This window comes from Plectropomus leopardus, chromosome 4 (genome assembly GCF_026936395.1).
Source record: "Plectropomus leopardus strain MGB_pleo_1.0 chromosome 4, ASM2693639v1, whole genome shotgun sequence".
In the NCBI taxonomy this organism is placed as follows: Eukaryota; Metazoa; Chordata; class Actinopteri; order Perciformes; family Serranidae; genus Plectropomus; species Plectropomus leopardus.
The window spans coordinates 16,536,225-16,559,463 of NC_142179.1; the positions used below are offsets into that span (position 1 = coordinate 16,536,225).

The following is a 23,239-nucleotide window of genomic DNA, read 5'->3' on the forward strand; positions in this document are numbered from 1 at the left end:
CACTTAATTTTTGTCATTACTTTTACAGCACAATAGTCAAACGCTCAGCTGTCAGGAGCCCTTCAGCGAAAACACCTTCCGAACATCACACAGAAAAAAAAACGGGGAAAAAATGCTTTATTTTCTCTCTCGAGACCACGCAAGAAAAAACAGAGAAAATCACAGTTGAGTAATGCATTGCCTTAAAAGAAGACGCCATTATGTCAAACAGTGACATACAGCACGCTCGTCTCTGAAATATATATGTGACACCAAGTTAATGAGATATCAAGTCTGAGGTGCAACACCTCTTAGTTTATTGAACGCCTTGATCATTGACTGAAACAGGAGAGACGCATATATTACCCTGTGACAAGCCTCACCCTGCAGCACTTGCCTGGTTAAGTGTGTGTGTGTGTGTGTGTGTGTGTGTGTGTGTTTGTCCATGTGTATCAATGCATGCGAGGTGTGTACGAGTGAATATGTTGGTGGATAAAGCATATCGCCTTTGGACATTTGTTTGTGTGAGTGCTTCCACATGTATGTGCATCCGTGTGTATGTGTGTGTATGCAATGCGTGTATGGTTGTGTGTGAGTGATACCACAGACAGCTCAGACACTGACCCATCCTGACATATAATATTATTCTGCTGCAGGGGATCAAAACTGAAAAGGAAGAAATCCATAGTGCACAGGAGAAGATGGTGACAGAGAGGAGTAAGAGGTTTATTGTGAAAGAGAAAAGGCCTGAGAGAAAGAATGAGAGAGGGAAAGCAGGGAAGGAAGAGAGAGAGACAGAGAGAGCATGACACTAAGGGGAAAAATATATCAAGTTCTTAACCTCATAGGAATCAAACATAGCAAAGGGACTGGATTGAAGAAGACAAACACATCCAAATAAATCAAACGGAGACAGAGAACAAAAGATGTCTGAGTCTGACTGACTCATGGGGTCTGTTAATCACATCATGGCCTTCCAAATAGCCTCCAGCTCAAAAATACTATTCCAGGTACTGTTCACTGGCTTTCAAATATATTTGAAAGCGTGATATGTTATGAGAGGACAGTCTCTACTTTGAAGGAATTTTTGTAAGTGGTCGTTTCAGTTTGCTAGCCATTAGGTGTTTAAAAGTGAATTTGGGCTTCATTAATATATCTCCTTGTAGCAGACTTTGTGAAAAGCAACTGAGAACAAGAGATCATACTGTAGCCTTTCACAGCTCTTGTGTTCTCTACGTGAGAAGCTCCAAGGTAAATTATATCTTAGCAATTTTCTCTGAAAGGAGGATTTATTTTATACACAGAGTATTAAATGTAACTGGTACTTGACTAAGTGAATTGGAGTTAAGTTTACATTTATAGCACTGTGTTAAGGAATCATTAAATAGAACAATTTGAGTTTTTCTGGAGGTTAAGAATTACAATCAAACGTGGCAACAGAGTCGCTGATGGTGCCACTGCAGCAGAAAACATCAGCTTGTGTCAATGCAGCTAAAAGAGAGGGACGGGCATCAGTGTACCACTAGAGTGCACCCTGTAGCCTCTAACACGATTTCGATGAAGAAGAGACTGACAGACAGAAAGAGGAAGACGCAGAAAGGGAATCATATAAAGAGACGTGGAAAAAGAAGGGGAAAAATTTAGAGAGGGTGGTGAGGATGGGGAAACAGTAGTATCAGAACACAGAAGGACAGGAACGCAGACATTTGTATGTAAATGGCAGTGCAGCAAAAATGATGCAGGGGAGGAAAAAAAAAATCAAATCAAGAGAGACACAGTCAGAGGGGAAGGTCTTGCGTTTTCGCGCATTGCTGCTGTGCATTGCTTGCTGCCTCTCTGGAGGTGTCACCTCTGTCATGTAGAATTTATCCATAAAAACCAGATCCTCTCCACCCTGCGTATGACCAGCCCTTCATGCAGTGCTGTCGCCTGTCACTCCTGCCTGCTCACTCTGCTGCTACTGAAATGTAACCTTTTTTATAAGACTTACTCATCACAGACCTTTCTGGGCCAGTGGCTACTTAAAGAGCCATAAAGGCAAAAAGGCCCAGAGACTCCAAACAGACATCAAAGATCTAGCGGTGATGACAGCCAACTGTTGCATCGCCTCACGCCGTCTCAGGCAAAAAGTTACACGACATCGCAAAGAATACAGCCAGCGGCCAACCAGAACATACGTTCTGTGGCTGCATAAAAAGAAATAACTTTTATTACTCACAAAGGGAAACCTGAAGACCACTGTGACACTAGTTAGCCCCTTAGCACATTAACAACACTATCCAATGTTAAAAGAGCAAAGTTTATGCTCCAGTGAATAATAACACAAACCATCAGGAAATGTTTCTGCTAAAGAACTCAGCAGCTAAAGAAAAATAATCTTACCTTACATAACACGTTTGTTTCAATCTCACTCCCTCTTTAGCCCGTTTTTCCCCTTTTTTATTGTCTTGCACTGAGCTGAACTAAGTGATTTCATTAACAGAAAGGCTTCGCTGTATCTGACGCTGATTTAACATGCTGAATTGACTGAAAAAAAAGCCAGCAGGAGTCAGTGGTGAAGGACACAATGCAAAGACTGGGGCGACAGACGCACACCAACAGCCCAACATGGACCAGCTGCCCACTGTTGGCTTGGTGTGTCAGGGCCTTAAAACATAGCTCCTTGACATGTATATCAGTAGCCATAACACACTTCATGCAAAGTAGCAACAGAACAATTGTTCTCTCGCTGTAAATTTCCAATTTATCTTACTATCACTACTGCCATTGCACTTTCCAGTTACATATTCAAAAAAAAAAAAAAGTGAATTGCACATTATTCCTTCTATTCACTTAATACTGTTGTACTGCCCATACTTGTGTGGATGTGTATGCTAATCAGTCAACCATCACTAGCAAGTAATGAGCTGAGTAATGTGCAGTTAGCCACACATTCACCCAGCAACTAACAACAGCGCTTACAGGCATATTCAACTACTAGAAATGTCTTTGTCAGACAGCCCACAGGAAGGCTGAGTGAAGTGTCAATCATGTATGTTGCACTGCATATGTAATTTAGTAGTTACTTATTTTCTTGCATAATCATATAGTGTATTTAATTGCTTTGAATATGTAATACTTTAAATTATAGAGGTGAGCAGAGGAGTGGGTGGGGGTGATCCTTCTTTAGAGCAGTCAGTGAGGCATCCTGTTTATGACACTCCAATCAGTATCCACATGTACTCTGAATGTATTTCTCATCAGATCATCCTCTTTTTGGTCTGACTGCAATGGTCCCACTAGTCAGCTAGCAAGAAGCAGATTGGTGCTTTTCCCCAACAGCGTGATGTCTGTCAGTGTCTCTGCTCATGCACTTATTGTAAGCATCATGCAGACTCTGTGTGAATAATCAGCTCCACACCATGCTGGAGACTCAGATGATCGATATTGCTGTTGTAGTGATACTGCAGTCACCTCTGGACGCTGTGATGTGGCACTGATGTGCACACAGTGTGAAACTGATTTTTCCTACCACTCCCTGTAGCTGATCAGTGGAAAACAACATAGAGCGCAACTTTGGTCTTGTTGACGTGGCAGATTGTATACACACTGGTAGTAGATATCGTAATAAAACACAAAGCTACCTCATAAATTACAGTTACAACACTTTTCAACATGGTTTTTAGCTCCTCAGCCTATCCAACAATGTTAACAAATGACACTGTGAGGACATTACCCGTCTGTACTATGCTGCTATATGATAATGACTTGGCTCCATGCTCACTACCTCATGCTTCTAACCTCCAATTTTCAGCAGTCTTGCACCTAAAATGTTAAGATTATAGAACTATTTTAACTATAACTATTTTAAAACTATTTTCGGTCATTTCAGAGGAATTTAGTTTTTGGTGCCAATATAACTATATATAACTATATTGGTGTTATATATACTAATATAACACCAATATAACTATATTATGCCATGAGGTTGAAATATTGACATGTTTTTACTCTATGTTGAAATGGCAACATTGTAGGATTTTCACAGAAATGTGTGAATTTATTGGGAAATGGGCAGTTTTTTAAAACTACTTTGTGATTAGTTGATGATACTCTTAAAGTAACAGTTAACTGTAATGCTATTTTTCAGTCTAGATTGTTTTGGTGCAAGTCAGTTACAATGGATCAATATAATCTCCACAATTTCAGAAATGGGAAATCCAGGATCAGTGTCACAAAGTCAGTATCTGACCATATGTCTTCCTTTCTGTTCCCGAGTTATGACACTGAATAACAGCTAGAAAAGTGTTTTTGCATTGCAACATTATGATGCCACAGTGAAGCTGACCTTTGACCTTCAGGATATAAAATGTCATCACTTCACCATTTTATCCTATGAGACATTTGTGTGACATATCTTCTCAATTAGCAGATGAATTCTTGAGTTATGGCCAAAAACATGTTTTTGATCTAATCAGTTCATTCTTGAATACACTTTGACTTTCGTGCCAAATTTTTCAGAAATTTGTAAAAGGCCTTCTTGAGATACCGCTTTAGCTCAAATGATTCGGATCCAAGGTTATAATGACCTTGACCTTTGACCACCACAATCTAATCACTTCATCACTGAGTCCAAGTGAATGTTTGTGCCAAATTTGAAAAAAGTTTCTAAAGGTGTTCTTGACATATATTGTGTTCATGAGAATGGGACAGACGGACAACGTGAAAACATAATGCGTATCTCCAGCATGGACGCATAAAAGCAGACATGCCAATTCAGTTCTATCAGACTATGTGTTTTGCTTGTGTCAAGTTGGTAATCAAGAGGATAAATGTATTTTTAATTTAAACACACTGCTCTCTTCAGCAATAAATGAAATACATGATCCTGGACACAGTACCGATAAGTCATACGTGCTCAATAAACACCTCTGTCAACAACCAGTGTGTGTGAGGAAGTGTTAATAGTTGTGTGCTTATGTGCTGTTATGCGCTGCATTTATCTCATCATTTTAAAAACACCACCCGCCACTTTAATCACTCCTCCCAACACTTCCAACACTTCCAATGTTGGCTTCGGTTCAAGTCTAATATATTCTAGAGGGAGGAGGGATAAAGTGAGACCCTCCATGGAGGAGAGAAGGGCGATGCAACCAGAAAGTGGGGTGCGTGCAAATGAGATGCAGCAGTCAGGTATTTATGATGCTGGGTAATCACCATGGGAATTAAGTATTTAACCATGCGCGCGTTATCTGTGTATCGTTAACATCGTTTAGATAGATTTATCCCCTATCAACACAGAGGACCCTGCAGCATGAGCTGTATATCAAAACAGGACTGAGACTGAGCTGTGTACATTAAGGATATACTGCAAACCATTAAATACAGTATGAATCAAGGTTGAAGACTTATAGGAAGATGCAAAATTCCTTCTTGTGCTGACACAACATCAGAAAAACTGAGTTAGTGCACCAAATATAATGATTTTAAAAAACACACATATTTCACCAGAATAGTGTATAGCATACTATTAGCAAAATTATAAAAACAAAAACAACTTCCACACTCATATGTCACCATAACAATGTTGCAAAGAAACTACATATCCTAAGATATGGATGCACAAATCTCCAAATGCACCAAATGTTACCGATATTGAATAATGGCTAGAAAAGTGTTTTTGCAGAACAATTTGATGTCACGGTTTAGTTTAGCTTTGTTCTTTAGGATAAAAAAAGTAATTGCGTCATCATTTTATTTTATTTTATTAGACAGTTGTGTGTAATTTTGTCACAACTAGTGTATGAAACTTTGAGTTATAGCCAAAATGGGGTTTTGTGAGGTTACACTGACCTTTGACCACCAAATTTGAATCAGTTCATTTTTTTAGTCCAAGTCGACATCTGCGCCCAATTTGAGGAAATTACCTGAAGGACTTTTTGAAAAATGTGTTTATAAGAAAGAGACGGAACCAAAGTGAATCCACAGTGACCTTGACCTTTGACTGCAAAAATCTAATCAGTTCATCGTTAAGTATAAGTGGCCATTGGTGCCAAATTTTAAGAAATTTCCTTGAGGTGTTTTTAAGGTATCGCATTCATGAGAATGAGACAGATTCAATTCATTGGTAAATCCAAAGGAACTGTGCTAATTTAAAGAAATTTCTTCAAGGTGTTTTTGAGATATCCCATTAATGAGAATGAGATGGACACAAGGTCATGGTGACCACTAAAAACTAAACAGTTCATCTTTGAGTCCAAGTGGAGGTTGGTGGCAAATCTGAAGAAAATTCACTCAAGACTTTCTTAAGATATCACGTTCACAAGAATGAGAAACAAGGTCACTTTGAACTTGAGTTTTCACCTAAAACCATCAAAATCTAAACAGCTCACTGTTGAGTCCAAGTGGATGTTTGTGCCAAATTTGCACTCAAATTGTTTTGAGATATCACGTTCACAAGAATCAGATGGACTGACAACCCAAAACCATAATGACTCTAGAGGCATAATAAAAGGAAGAGATGAAACTCAGGCTGAGACAAAAGCATGAAAACTTCTTCTGCATTGGTAGAACCTTGTGTTTTGGTATATATTTGAATTTCAGGACATAAAGAGCTAAACAAATACATGTGCTTGCGGCTTCTACTGCAGGAGACATTTGTTTATCACCCCTTACTGGTATCCTACATCAAATACACTGTGATGTGCATGTAACGCACACAGTGTGCTGTGTCTTCTTCACATGACTTATTGGTCTGGACATTCAGCATAATGCTGGGCATCAATGCTCTCAAGTGAAATTGCTTTCTGAAGAGCAATGATGCATGACAATTCTTTCAGTGTGACAAAACCACAAAACTCCTCAGGTTTTCAGGGCAAATGTCATCTAATACTATTAAATATTGTCTTGTCAAGTAAACAGTAAATGCTGATATTGAGGAATTCTAATTTGATTCCCTAACTAAGAGGTTTAATATGATTGGTTAACTGTCACTTGAAGTACACCTTCTGAAAGATCTGTAACACTGACAATTTGTTAAAAAGACTTGAATTTGATTCAAAATTATTACATGCATTAAATAATTTTGGTGGGCTCTTAAAAGTGACAAGTGACAAGGTCAGATGTTGGCAAATGATGTCTTGAATATGAATGCTTTGCACCAAGTAATGAATAATTGCTATGATGATTCTGCTATTCTGCACCTGGTCTCGTATTCAAGACGCATCACGACAGTCTATTCGACTACAATGTTTTTTTTTTACTGACCACAGTGATTTTACATGTGTCAGCTGTCCTTTGTTTGGAACTGACAACTAATTAAAAAAGTAAAGCCTTACCTTGCGAATGCCTTCTTTTGACTCCTCAACATTATTATCTCCTCCTCCGGTGCGGTTAATCATCCGCCACATCTGGGAGTACATGGGATCTCTCTCAAAGGGGTTCATAGCCTTGGAGCGCACCTGATCGTATACTGCAGAGTCTAACACTGTACCATAAGGCAACTCTGTCTGCTTGGATAAGTCCTGGAGGGACCTAGAGAGAGAGAGACAAGTGGTGAAAAGAGTTAGTATTCACATTGTTTCCAGCCATCCATTCACTGTAAGCATCACTCAGACTCTGCCTGAATAGTCAGCTTCACATCACACACGGGACTCAGTTCATCCCCTGGGTATTACTGCAGTGGTGATTCTGCAGTCACCTTTCAGTTGTTCTTTGGTGGCTGTCGTTGTTATGGATGAGGCAATGCCATGTTTTAACAGCATTCTCTCTGTGCAACAAGTATCCACAGTAAACCACAGGAAACTGCCATCTCATCTACTGTAATGATGACACTTTGTAACATGGCTCTGGAATGAACCTCTCAATGAACCTGCCAATTTAATTCGAGAAATTACATCTGTATGTTACTGCACTGCTTTCTTAATTACACTGTTGTGACAAGGTACTTGTTGCCTGGATTATATTCAGGTAACAAACACTACATTCATGTACCACATACTGTACATAAGGATGGCGGGCATCAGAACTACTCTCTTATGTTTAGGAAAGTAAACCACCTTGGTTAATGCAAGATCATGATTGTGGTTTAATTTTAGCCAAAATGCTAACAAAAACAATAACGCTGTAGTCACTGTGAGTGGATACTGTATTGCAAGACTGCCAATTTTGTAAGAAAACAACTGAAATGCACCATTAGTGAATATTTTACTGATAACTGAAAGATGCTTTGCTGATATTTTCACAACATTTTTGAGAGTGGCCAGATACTTTTCATCATAATGTTAAAAAAAAAAAAAAAAAAAAATGTTCCCTCCAAATGCTTATGATGTTTCAAATTTGTTGCAAATAAACGTAATTTCTGGGAGACACGGCTGGCCCACGGTTATGAAACCAAACCAATATGACCCCATTCTAACATATTACCTCACTTTTCTTTTCAAGTGCTGAAAAGAGTTAGTTCACGTAGATGCACAACTAAGTTAAGCTTGTAATGTTTACTAGTGTTGGGATAATGCAATAAAATTTACAGAGGTCAGAGTGCATAGAAACTTGGTTAGTCAGCAGCCCTGCAGCTGTGCCTTGCTTATACTGCACAGGAGATTCACTCACATTATCCTGGAAGCTTTATTTTATACGTCAGCCTGTATTCTAAAACTAAGCCATCATTTTTAATTGTGCACTTGGATAAAATTATACTTATAAAAACAAACAAAAGAAAAACTCTCAACACAGGGGTGAAAGAAGGAAAGGATTAAAAGCATTTGCTCATCCAGCGACCCAGATTAAATCTCTAACAGTGGTGATTCTGACTCTGCACTGTTTGCACGAGGGGATACGGTGAATGATCAAGCCTTTGTTACTGTCTTGGTAACTCCCAGTGAGAGCTGATTAGGTCTGCAGGGGCGGGCATTGGACAGTGAACATAGAGCATTCATGAAGTGGCCAGCTGTACAGCGGATCACAAGATTTCTTACCCATAACTGAGTGATTTGGATCTTAACTCTCCACAGGCCAACAGTAGGAGTTGGCAACATGTAATTGACATGGAATAAAAACAGAAAAATGGGAACTGGACATGACCAACAAATGTGAGAAAAATGGGGGTGGAAAGTAGCTAAGGTGGCACATGGCTCACAATGCTGAGTAAGATGGCTTGGCTTACTTTATACATTTTATATAAAATATATCAAGAAAAAGGGAGACACTCACAACAAATTTGAAATGAAAAAGAGCACGAGTCAGTCAGTCCTCTTTCTTTTTTCTCTCTCTCTCTCGCTCTACCCCTCACCCATAAATTGCCACCTCTGGGGGAATACACAAGCTATTGTTAATTATAATGCAACAGTGCTTGGGTTGCCTCTCAAAGAGTTTGGCCGCCGAGAAATGTAATGGAGAACCATTACAGGAACTAATTACTGTTTGTTTGTTAAATGGCTGCTACATACCACCCATGGATTTGAGAGACACACATTTGTGAAACAAAACATGCACACAAAAACACTCAACATGTCCTGCTTAATGAAGAACAAGTGAACAGTATCTTACTTCATTAATTCTGTTGTAATACACCCACAAAGCAGATTTAACAATGGGCACAAATATAAGTAGGTACAGTCTGCATTATAACAGGGCTGGTCCCTCAGACGCAAACATATAAAATAACACATCCAGACGTTTTATGGAGGGTCACAAGCTCCTCAACTATCTCTCTGACCCCGTCTAAAACGAAAAAAACCCTTTGAAGATTTTAATGAACTTTGCCGTGCACATGAATCTTTTATTGCCGTCAATTAATCTTTGGCCTTAATAATCTCCCCTCCCCACTACTCCCCTGTGAATATGTATGCCTGTCAGCACACTCTTTGACCAGGATTCCCCCTCTGTGAATTGGTTTAAGCAGTAACTCTGGGCTCGTTATTTAATGGTGTAAGCATGTGTAGGAGGCAGAGAGAGGGAGAAATATGTCATGTGTTAAAATTGAGTTAAGAGACAAAAAGAATCATGATTAAAACGAGTTCATAGTGACTTAACCTCCATAAAAGCACCCAACTTTGACAAGAAAAACCAAAACAACCTTATAGCGCAAAATATTAGAAGGGAATTATGTGGTGCAGGTGTCTTTCCAAAATGCTCACTATAGAGTATGGGGGACGGGAAAACGGTACCAAATGTTCACCCTTTGATATCTCTGAAATACAGAACATCCTGTTCTAAAGTTATTATTTTGTTGATCAAAGAGGTGAAGATGGTTGTAAAGAGTAGCCTCTGCTGTGGCTACAATGCACTAGTGTGAATGTTACTTTATATAACCTTCAGTATTTCTACAGAAATATGGAAAGATTTCATCTTAAATGAAAGGAAGAAAATATGGATTGGCCAAAAAACAAAGACAGCATAAGAGGTGTTTACAATATTTTGTTTCAATAAAACGCTTTTAAATGATTTTCATTAAAAAAAACAAACATTGGTCGTTTCCAGATGTATTACTCTGTGTATGTTGTCTTATGCAGATGCACATGTGACTTAAGTGATTAATTGTATTTTGTTTTTTTTTGTGTGAATCTAATGTGTGCATGTGTTAATGCACTTGCACACACTTGCCTCTCTGTTCTGTGTGTATGCTAGCTCATTTTGCAACCAATTATATTACTCCTGAGCAGCTCAATGAGCAAGTAAATGGAGTGAACAGCAGCTGAATGTATCCTGTGACAAATGTGTGTGAGTGTGTGTGAGATAGAGAACGAGAGGGGGGAGAGTGAGAGAGAGAGAGAGAGAGAGAGAGAAGAAGAGCGAACAGATATATATTAATTGCATGTTTATCATTGTATACTGTATACTACTATATCTATCATTGCATGTGTGTGTGATCAATGTGTGTACATGTTTATATTCGGTCATCTGCACTTAAATCTATCGGTAATACAAAGCTAAAATCTGTCTAACCTTTTTGCTTACAACTTTGTGTTTTAGCTGTTATTTTATCTATCTTTTATTTTGCTTGAAAGCCATGGGTTGCTATGCCACATCAGATGTTATAAATAGGTAAACCGGCAAACTATTTCACAAGTACTTGTAGAGAGTCGAAAGATGGCCTTTTGTTTTTTTCAAAAGCCAAAAGACAAAGATGATCTTGGCTCCATTATTCTGCAGGGAAATTAATTTGGGTAAAGGCAGTAGGGCCTTGATCAGTTCATTACCTTTTTAACAAATGGCTGTTGAAGCAATGCAGACAGCTGTGCAACCTTCAACAACAAACAATCTGTGCAAACTAATGCCAAAACCCAAAGAGTTTTTTTCTTTTTCCTCAGACAATAACAACAGCTAAACATGTCTTTAGAGTAGGCTAGTTAGACTTTAATGCTGCTGAAGGTTTGATCATATTTGCATTAAGTGTAAATAGTGGAGGAGTTTTGGACCCACTTTTTTTATATATATATATATATATATATATATATATATATATATATATATATATATATATATATATATATATATATATATATATATATATATATATATATATATATATATATATATATATATATATATATATATATGTATATACATATATACATACACACACGCACACACCATTTTTCTTGTTGTATAATTGAAGTATTAGATGTCAGATGTTTATTTTGGGCTCTTGGAATAGTTTGCTTATGTACTACTGTATATACCTTATACCAGTATTATACCCAGTGATGAAAGAAATTTACTTATTTACAATTTTGAGGTAATTCAGCTGTACTTGAGTATTTCTATTTTATGATATTTTATACTTTTACTCCACTAGATTTTAGAGGGAAACATCATCCTTTTAGAAGCAGTCGCTTCAAGCTGCACAAAGCAGAAAGTACCAGGCAGGAAGTCAAGCAGCGGTGCATCCAGACAATTTTCAAAATAAAACACCTTGCAAGGAGTTAATGCTCCTGTTTACAGGCTAACAGACATAAAATAGACAGAAAGTAGATGATAATTAGGAACAGCACTGTATTTTTCACAAAAACACAGTTAAAGTCACCTACATATCTAGGCCTATCTTATTCATAATTGAATTATTAATTTTTAATCTGTATAATTATTAAGATGGATGAGTTTTTAACTAAAACACAGCCACAAATCCTCAATCTGTTCCACTTAAAACTGGATTTTTTATACTGATCTGTGTAATTATTAAGATGAGCATGTTTGTTGACTGAAACATGGCCAAAATACTTTGATGTACTTTATTCATGGCTGGACTGTAAGCTGCAGCACAACAAAGTGGGTAAAAACATCAATTAAAATAATATAAACAGACAGAAAAGGAAAGCATTTATATATGTAGCCTACTCAGCCATGGTAGAGACTCAAAAAAAGTGCCCACGCGTTGACAGACTACAACATCAACAAGTGCTTACTGTACTTGTATTTACTAGTAACAAAAACAGAATAATATTTTCCATCATACTCAACTTGACCCTTTTGAATGAGCTGTTCCTCATTATGAGGTATTTTGATACTTTAAGCACACTTTGCTGATAATACTTATGGACTTTTGCCTCAGTAATATTTTGAGTACAGGACTATAACTTATAACAGAGTAATTTTTGTCGTATTTCTACTTTTACTCAAGGAAGGACCTCAGCACTTATTTCTCCACTGATTATACCCTGCATGGTCAAAGAGATGGTGCTGTGACAATCCCTTTCTCAACAACAGAGGGCGATAAAGTGACCGTGTGACGGTAAAGCTTGACATCATGGCCTTTTAGAAAATGTAAAATATTAATTAGCCAAATGGGCAGCTGACCAATGAGAGCACTGCTGTCATACTCTGCACAAATACAGAACAATCATCATCCTCTATGATGCTCAGATACACACAAATAACTCCCGACTGACTTAATTAGCAATCGTAAGTTACCGTAACATATGACACAGCTGTGCTGCTGGGAGCTTTTTACCCTAAATCCCTTCGTCCCTCTTTCAATCTTTCCATCCTGACTGATTCTTCTGCTTCAACTCCTTCCTCTCTCAACAGGTGCCACCTCTTTTCTCACATTTTTCCCCCTCCAAAATCCATTTCTCATTCTAACTCATCACCACTACCCAAACTCTCCCCCCCCTCTGCTTCCATGCCACTCTCCACTCTCGTTTTTCCACACTCTTTCCCAGCTTCTCTCCTCCCTCTTTTTTGTCTTAATCTGTCTCATCCTTTCTTCCACACATTCCCCTCTTTGTAACATTTATAGCATTTTGTCTCTCTCCTTGTATGTTGCTCTCTTGCTCCCTCTCTTTGCCACTCTCCTCCTCCATCCCTCACTGTTTTCCTAAAGGATTCACGCTGAAATTGAGGGAAAACATCCAAGCGTGAAATAGTCCAGAGAGGGTTCTGAACGTTCACTTGTTATTTCATTTCCAGGATGAAACAAGGGCATTAATACTTAAAAACCCTGTCTGTCCTGACGGCTCACTGAGACACAGAGACGAGCGTTGCCTCCATCCTTCCCCAGCCTTCTCTTTCTTTCCTGTCTGCGCATTTTCCATACTTAACAAATTCACTCTCTCAATCAGTCAGTCACAAAACCATTTGCTCTCGTTCCATCTGCCTAATATGTTAATCAAGTATTCATCAGATAAAAGTGCACGCTAATCACAACATCACAATCCTCCATTTCTCCACGCTCGGCTTCTCTCTTCATCTCTCCATTAAAGTTTTTGTTATGCTTTACGATTCCTTTCAGTTTGTTTTGGGTGTTTTCCCTCTCAGCACCCACTCAGCCACCTTGGAGACCCAAGGCCATGTGGGTGCTGCTGTTTAGGTGGCAATTATGCCACTAATGACCCCAGAAGAGTCAGCGCATTAAAGATAATGCATTAAAATTTATGGAAATCCTTAATTAGCTCAATGGTTGCTGAATGAAGCGGTAAACTGAGAAGCACTCATTAATGACAGCAAACTTATGTGAAAAAACAACAAAGAATAGACAAAAAAGCAAATACGAAAAGTGGTTCTTTCTACACATTTTCAAAGGGACTAGACAGAGGGAGTTTGAAAAAAGTGGAAAAATAGAGAGAGAGAGAGAGAGAAGAGGGGAGACAAAAGTATAGTTTAGAATAAAGGAGGAGGTCTGCCATAGACAGAAAAGAGAGGGAGAACGAGAACGACGGAGAGACAAACTGACAGAAACAAATTAAGAGACAGATAGTGATGAGATTTAGAGAAATAAATGTTGTTTATTCCAAAGCCAAGCACAATTAACTGTGGCACTGCCGGGCATAGCGGATGCTTCGGCATGCTGATTAGTCCAATGAGAGATGAGCGTTTCCTTGTGCCACCAGGAGAGAAGCAAGCAAACATATTATCACCAGGATAGATAAACAGAGGGCACAGAGCTTAGGAAAATAATGTGTGTGTAAGTGTGTGAGTGCTGGGGCTAAATGAGAGTTGAGGGCTTTGTGAGTTGCCCTGACATATATTCTCTGCCCCAACCTGAGAGGAATATGCAAAAACACTCTCTTCTTACTCTCTTTTACACTTGGCCCCTCTCTCTCTCTCCCTGTGTTTCTCCGTATCTTCATCAATGGAAACACACACACACACACACACACACACACACACACACACACACACACACACACACACACACACACACACGCAGTGACAGATCCAAACTTGAGGCAGACAGGAAATTACTATCCTACGATGGTGTGAAGGAGGGGGAGGGATGGAAAGGATAGGGAAGTAATTGTGTATGTGTGTGAGTGTGTGTGTGTTGCCTCTCGTACATTACACCTGCCTGGTAGAATGGATTTCCACCCCGAGCAATAATCAAGCACACTAGGGAAGACTGCAGTGTGTCTCTGTGTGTTAGAAACAATTTGTCATGCACACACAGCTACACACAAACTAGGTGTGAGTAAGCTTAAGTGTGTTTGTGTTTGTGTGTGTGTGTGCGTGTGTGTGCATAATTGCATTGTGCTTGTGCATTTGTGTAGATGCGACACACAGCTTTAAAGTAAACTAAACTAAATTTAATAAATATAGTTAAAGGGCCAGTGTCCTCAGAGATTGTCATGTTGCACAGCCGTGACTTTAAAGTAGCCCAGAGTGGACAAACCAAACACTGACTCCAGATAAGGGGCATTCACATGTTTTGCGTTGGCCACCGTTGTCAGCAGCCCCCTTCACAGTTTCAAGCAGTTTTGGAAAAGTTTTTATTCATTATTTTATTTTATTTATTTATTGCTGTTTTTACTGGTTTAAATCACAGAGCCTGTTTGTTTTGGAAAGGAGGAGACCTCTGTGGATAATCTGACACCCAGTAAAACCCCCTAATGTCTGAAAAAAGGTCACTCAATCAGGAAAACAAAAGAAAAAAAAAACGAAAAAGAAAAAAGTGACCATTCATTAGGAGGTGCTGAGCTTAAGGCTTGTGTGTGACTTGTTGAACAGCGTAGGAAAAACATTGATTTGTAAAGTGAAACTGCTAAATTGAGGTGTTTTTACCAGTTTAAATCACATTCATTTGTTTTGGAGAGGAAGAGATCTCTGCAGGTAATTTCCGCAGATAATTTGGCTGTGGGTAAAAAAAACATTAGATGCAACTAAATCCCCCTAAATCTTACACACTGGGCCTCTGAAGGATCTCAAGTCTTGTATCACTGTTGAAACACAGTTTTTTCTAGAAATTAAAGCCACAGAACCAACACTTGAAGCCAGCATGGTTGCAGCCACAGAGGACAGAATCTACTGAATACTTACTGTATAGAGTTCTCTATGCGTGAGATGGTGAGAAAGGCTGCCAAGTTCGCCGTGTACGAGGAGATGACAATAAGAGCAAACATCCACCAAACGCCCATCATCATCCTCGTAGCGAGAGTGGTGTAGGGAACCTCTCCACCTAGAACGGCATAAAGAAAGACATTTAAACAAATGCTTAGTCACAGACAAAAAGATAGAAAAGGCATCTCATCAACGCATACAAGCAACTCTTAGCTGCAGGAGGAAAAGCTGTTAAAACAGCAGAGCGCATCCTGGAAGATTATGTTCGGATTAACAGATCTGATCTGATGCTCTGGCACAGATCTGATTTTCACATGGCGGCATAAAGTGGGATACACTGCAGAGAATTCAATCTATGCTCTTTTAGAGAGACATCAAAATCACACATCTTTGCTACATCTTTGAAATAGATAACATTTATATATTGAGGTAAAGGTGGCCTGTGCATACTGTCTGCAGCTCCCTGGAAATGTCTTAATATACAATAACTCTCAAAACGCCGGCAGGCATTACTGTTTGGATAGAAGCTGAAAAATGTAACGTGCCATCGCAATAAATTATCTTGAAGAACGTCTTGATCAATCTGAAAAGAATGTGTAAATGCATGTCAGGCTTTCCCATTACGATCTAATGCTGCCTGGAGCATGTTACAATGAAAAGTGGCTTGTCCGTCTTCATGTATAAAACCTCTTTATCCCCGTCTTGTGTTGTACAGAGCTTTTGTGGCTTTGTGCTCTGAAATCGTGTTGTGCTACACTAAAAAGCTAAATGCCTTGGCTTTCTGTGAACTTTGAAGAAGGCTGTCACTCTAACCCTGCTCATTGCAAAAAAAAAAATCATTTGTGTATTTACCACGAAAGAAAATAGCTCACATTTATCTTTGGCTTTTCTATTGTGCTAATCATACACATACACTGAGACGCACAGAGAAATGTTTAATTTGCAGCCAGTGAGCTCTTCCTCACTGCCTTTATTGAGACCCGTTAGAAATTAGCCTCATTCATCCTTGTAGCAGGGGACCATTGTAGTGTTGGCTCAGACCAACTGATGGCGCTCTCCTCGCTCCCACTTCCCCCAGTCCAGACTCATTAACATATCATACATACGTAATCCCATGTTCATTTGATTTTGAGCCCTTTCTCTTTCTCTGCTGTTTTCCTGCTTCTGCCATAGTCTTTTCAAAGATATTTCTGCATCTCATATAACATTTGATTTAATTCAAATATGTTATGTCTCTCACGTTCTCTTTGGGTTTACTGTATCTGTTTTCTTCAGGCAATACATTTGCTGTTGACATGAAGCTTTATCAGGAGCCTGATGGCATAGTAATGTATGGTACTGTACACTACGTATTCAGTTGAAATAATTGCTTTATGTGAATGCACGTGTCTTTACTTCCATGTTGCTTACCGTTGATGCTGCATGCTTTTAAGGAACCCTGGGGTGTGCTTTTAAAATGTGTTGCGCTTCATGGTTGTTTGAGTGTTTTCCCTGCAGAGGCACATGTACAGCACTGAGGTTATGAAATCCTTCTTTTCATTTAATGTGCCATTTTTTTTCTTTATCAGGTATTCTCACCAAGATTGGCATCTCTTGAACTGAAGACAAATCAAAAAATAACAGAAAAAAAGCAAGTTCAAATGTGGATAAAAACCTACAATGTTTAGGTGTATTCTATTAAGTTGTGAGTTTATGTTTTGTGTGTATTTCTTTCTAATGTTTGTATACACATAGAACATAATACAAAGTATCTGCCTTTGCAACAAATAGGTTTCAGAGAAAAAACACAGAATACAGGCAATTAATTAAAATATAATAAATATGTAAATAATAGTTTTGATAGAGTTCATGCAGTTTACTATTCATGAGAAATTACTGTGAATATGCCAGCCGGAAGATGAATTGAATCTTTTCCAGGAATAAATGCAACCGGCGGGCAGAGATGCTTTTTTTCTCATAACATAGGCTGCCAAAAGTGTCCAATATATGCCAAACCGTGACTGCAGTATCTTGGACTTCAACAGCTTTTAAAACATGACCTTTGTGAATCATTCCACCCGCGGAAGGTATTTGGGGATTTTGGGCTTCATGCTAGCAATATCCATGGAAGACCGATTAAGTTACCAGAAAAAAAGCTATTGTCGAGTCTCAGAAAAATTTTCATGTTGATTTCTGGCTGCACAAGTGACTTTTATAGAATATTTAATACAGCTGGGAAAATGACTCTGTGGAGTTCTGACATCTGAATGTCCCAAAATCTGAGGGTAGCCAGACTTTTGTTGGGTTTCTTTTTGATACTTTACAGTTCTCTCCATCTCTGGACAATGTCAAAATCCAATCAAGATCAACAGCAGCAGTCTCTTTGAATAGGTTGTGCGTGTGTGAGGGAGAGAGTCAGATGAGGAGAGACGGAGGTAACATCCTTGTAAGATATATAAACTTGGATTCATGAAGCTCAATAAAACTAACTTAACACTGAGACGTGGGATGAAAAGGCTCTTGACACTGTCTATTTGAAGACTGGCCTGGCATTGATTTTAAAGGGGACGAAATGTCAGACACGTACTTTGCTACGGACCTAGAGCTTTTAAAATGTTGCTAAAATACTAAGGTGTACAATAATTTAAGTTCCTCTCATGCTGTCAGTGTCTGTCTCACTCGACGCTCATCTTAGTTAACAAAAAGCACAGGTAGTTTTTGGTATTTACCTTTCAAGCATCACTAACAACTACTGGCCATTTATGTGACACATCGACAACATCACGAAAAGACTGAATTCTCATGGGGAGAGCTGGCCCAGTGGACTGCTGTGTGGAAAATTAAAACTAAATATCCACTATGGTGCTGCAGTGACATCACCCTCTTATTAAGTACAGGACATTAAATATTTGTGCATCTACAGTCACGCATCACTGATGTATTAAAACATTGTATAAACTGGGTACTTTCAGCGCATCAGTACTCATACTTGAGTGTACTGTATCACTGGAAGCATCCTTTATACTGTGCTATTGAAAGCCATCTTTCAGACGGGAGAACACACCCAGATGGATGTCACCACTGAGGAGGAATACAGCCAGTCAATGAACCCATCAAGCTGGTGAGCAATTGAGTCCGGACTATGTAGGGATGGGTACCGAAACCCAGTATTAAATGGGCCCCAATGCCATTCGATAAGGTCTGGCGTTAACGCTTCTGTTATTGATATTGAAGACTTTAGTAAAACGTATTTCTTGTTTATCTAAGTTACATCAATGATGTCTTGCAGTTGTTATCTCACCAACTTGGTTTGTACCTTACACACACACACACACACACACACACACACACACACACACACACAGGTTCCCTGCTGTCAGTGATATACTCTCAAGTCTGCTTCTACTTCGACTTGATGACAATACTGCTGCTCATTGACACAAGTGCAACATCTTTTTTCCTGGCAAGTGCAGAAACATGAGCAATCTTTCAAAACACTATATTGTATTCAGACAATGGGTCAGCATTTTTCTGCCAACGCTAGATATCAAACAAAAGCCAGAGACTGCAGCCTAATAACTTACTGTGAGCAGTAATCTCACCACTTCTAAGCGGAGGAGCAGTCTCTCTGGCTCTGTGCCAAGTATCTCTTCCGTGTCACTCACTGCCTGCATGTTACCAGTGTTTTGTATGAAAGATTAGCATGAAGGTCCAGAGCGCTCACTCCGCAACAAAATCTGGGGACCAAAACATCCCCACAAATACACTGCACCGGCAAAAAAAGACTACTTAACTTGAAGCAATTTCAGTTGAATAAGAGGTCTCCGACTGATGATTCGAATCACTTTGAAGGGGCAGTCCTAAAAATTTTAATTTCTGTTGTAAAGTTGGGTATTTTAACATGGAGGTTGACTCACTTTTGGAGTCAGCCTCAAATAGTCTTTTCATGGAACAAGAGTTTTTGGCACTTCTGTGTTGGCTTCATTTTTCAGCCCTGGGGGTGACCGCTTGGTTTCAACTGACAGTGATAATCACTAAAAAGTGATCATGTTGACTGTGGGGGGCTGCTGATTGTGTTGACAACCGAGTAAAATCACTGTTTGAATAAGTTAACTGTTCTTCTGTAGGGATTCTTTCAATGAAGCTAACCAGGACTATGAAACAAAGCCAATGCTGACTTTTCTCTGCAGGACTTAGAAGAAAAGAGCTTCTGTTCAAGGCGTTCTTCAAGGCACCTTTCAAGTGTTCCTATGGTTGCATTCCTGAAAAACTCTTGTCAAAGGTAAGAAGGTGTGTGTGTCGCCATCTGCATGTGTGCATGTTTATGAATTTCAGAGGAGGCATTGCTAGCATGAAGCAGCTTTTGTGGATGTCAGCTTGGCAGCTTCAAAGGCACCCTATTGTGTCCCCTCGATATAGCTCTCCAATCTCACCACCATGTCTCTCTATGTTTCCCCTTTCATTCTCTCCTGTGTTCCCCTGTAGCTGCAGGCAAACAGTGTTTCTCTATTTCGTCCGATTCCATTCGAAATAGGGGCTCTAAATCAAAATTAAATGCGCCGTTTCATTGCAAAACATTTTGCAAGTATATGCCGTGTTTTATATTTTTAAAGTATATTTCCTTAATTCCAGGACGCATTAAGTCATTTTATTTTTTTAATTTTTTATTTTATTTTAACGCCATATTGTTTCGCCTTTAAGTCTTTTCTTAGTAACGCTGGGTTTAACATTAATAAAGTTCCAAAAATCTGAGAGCTGCCCGGTACCACTACACAGCTACACAGGCTGCAGTCTCCCACTCCTGCTGCTAAGCAGTTTGGCTAATTAGTCCTTCCACCTCTTTCTAATCCTCTCTGTTCTTATTAAAAGATTCTCTCAGACATTCTCTCTATCTCTGGTTTAATTCTCATCTCCTATCTTCCTGCCTTTTGGCTCATGTAGCTAAATGAACACACAAAACACAGATGAGTGTGTCACTGAGTCCCAAGGAAAAAGGGAACAAGGAGAAGAATAAAAGCCAAGAGAAAGATAATCCAGAATACTTTGAGCGGATGACTAACGGACTGGAAAAAGAGCAGAAAAACATGATTAGTTATAATAAAATCTTGCAATATAGAGAAACTACAATTTTGTTCAAGTTTAATCTGAACTAACTTGCTTCAAACAAATAACTGTAATACAGGTATTATGGTAACATGGTTTATATGATAAAAACTTATTATTGAGATCATTACACATGTCCTAATTGTAACTGATCTGCTTTTTTAGGAAGCTGTACAAATATCTAGCAAAACTCCTATTCCTCAGATATACGAGGAACGTATATGACCCTCATCCCTCAGTTTTGGGACAATCTAATCAGAGAAGAACATAATTGGGCCAAATGCCCTTGATTCTGTGTGTATGCATGCACTAAATCTGATGGGGTGAAAGGCTAAGACATTTTTTGAAGAAAGTGGAACAAGTTGTGACAAGCTACGTTTCTAGTGGCATTTGTGAGACATTTGATGACTTTGTTACTTTTTTGGTCTTTGAGTTGAGTGTGCACTTGTTTAGGGTAAGTCATCGCGGTCAGTGGTGTCTTTGTATCTTCTACTAGATGACTGAGAGTAATGAACCCTCAGCGTGCTAATGATATATTTTACATTGTATTATGAGGAACTAAAAGTCCCACTATGTTGTACTTTAATTAATTAGTTTAATTTGATGTGTGTGTAACAGTCTATGTCTTGAACTTTATGTTTTGAATACTAGCATCTCTAGGTAAAGAAATGGCAGAGCATTACAGCAACAATAAACTATCATTACGCATTAATCATTTTGTTGGTTATGCCTTTTATGTTGATTTTGTGCATGCAATGCCAGAATAATGTACAGATGATGCAGAAATAAAAATGTGAGCAGCTGTGGTTTAGTGGAGGGTATACTCACCTCTCCTTCTGGCCATTTACAGTATATGCAAAAATCTGCCAAAAATCCATTGGAATATACAGGAGAGTGTGCCCACTTTTTCCTCAATAATCTACAAAGTAATACACCCACCTCATTTACAACCACAACACCACTGGCGAGCAGTCCAGACTGCAACAATATGAGCTCTTCGAAAGACAAGCCCCATGCTTCTCAAAGCATGTAATATTCATTCATTTTGCAATAAAAAAAGCATGTTTTCCAATTCCAGTAGTTCATTTTAAAGCCAATATCGGCCAATACAAATAATGTGCCTGTATTATTGCGCCTCCCTAGAAATAATGGCATCAGCATTAATTCATTTTTGTATAACCTGATCACCAGCTACAACATGAAAAAGGGGAGTATAACATATAACATGAGTGAATGTATAAGATACTTTTGTTGTTAGCTGCCTCCATTCTGGAAGCATAAATCACTTTTGCATCTTTCAAGTCAATTTGTTGATAATTAACTACAGTTTCAACTATAATTACAACACTGAAACATGAGGCCATAACACAGTAACCAACTTCTGATCTGACTTTAAATACAGCCAGTGTTGTGTTATATATAGGTGTTTTGACAGAAAATCTGCATGGAAACAAAAGAGGAATATGGCAGCCTCACAGAGAAGTTTCTCTACCAGGAAAGAAGAATCTCTATCAGGAAAACATCCACATTTCAGTGTAAATGAGTCAAAGAGGGTCAAGTGCTAGAACAAGTGGCTGGACAAGGACTAAGTCTGCTACTCTGCACGGCCTACAGACAAAGACCACTTCACCCTTCACTGCATTCTGTCAATGTAAACAAGCACCTTCAGTCACAAGTTTATTTTTCTGGAGTGTGGTGAGAGGTGCTTGTGTAGATGTGTGGCTCTTCTCACAACAGCAGCAGCATTTTTTAATAATCAATCTCTCCTTCGCTCTCTGCTTTCCTCTCTACAACTTTAGACAGTGAGGAGAATTCACGGTGTCTGTCCACACACTCTGGAAATCCACTTCTATCAAACGTTCAATCATTTTTTAAAATCTACATTCCCGTTGCCAACTGTTCTGAGGCTCCTCTTCAAAGTTACAGCATCACACTCCAGTTTTTCTTGGATGAAAGAAGACCAGAGGAGTTCATTAGAGCTTTTTAAACGAGGAAAGGAGAGCTGGAATATGTTCAGCTAATGTCAGCTCCCAGTTGGAATCACTGCAATCTTGCCACAAAATGATGTAACTTTTTTTCCCTACAATTTGGACAATTTTATTCTTTCACAGCCCTGGAAAGTATCTTGCTGTAGGACATTTTTTGCAGAGTGGTACAGTGGTAGATTTACAACAAACAGGTGAAAACCCACTTGCAGAGCTGGTCTCTGTGAGGGCAGGACCATAGCGTTGGTGTAACATAAAGTACAAATCAGAAGTAGAAATGTGAAAAATATTTGAAATTGAAGAAAAAATAGGGAGTGCTGCACTGGGTCAGGGAACTAAGCATTGATGATGTTGAAGGTAAAAAAAAGATTTGACATTTTTCGATGACATTAAGAGAGGATACGTCTCTGTTTTAAAAGCTGAATCACAAAGTCATGTACGGA

At 38.9% G+C, this 23,239-nt stretch overlaps 1 protein-coding gene across 5 annotated transcripts in view; it reads right to left on the reverse strand.

The window, feature by feature from the left end:
• Nucleotides 1-23,239, reverse strand: part of grid2 (glutamate receptor, ionotropic, delta 2) — a 587,880-nt gene that overhangs the window by 67,227 nt on the left and 497,414 nt on the right. For all 5 annotated transcript variants that reach the window (XR_015776434.1, XM_088076650.1, XM_088076651.1 and 2 more), the window contains exons 12-13: nt 15,709-15,847; nt 7,296-7,491 (exon numbers count right to left, since the gene is read on the reverse strand). Coding sequence is in view for 4 of the 5 variants with exons in the window: in XM_088076650.1 (XP_087932776.1) it covers nt 7,296-7,491; nt 15,709-15,847 (335 nt within the window). In the remaining variant the exon portion in view is untranslated. The remainder of the gene's footprint in view (nt 1-7,295; nt 7,492-15,708; nt 15,848-23,239) is intronic.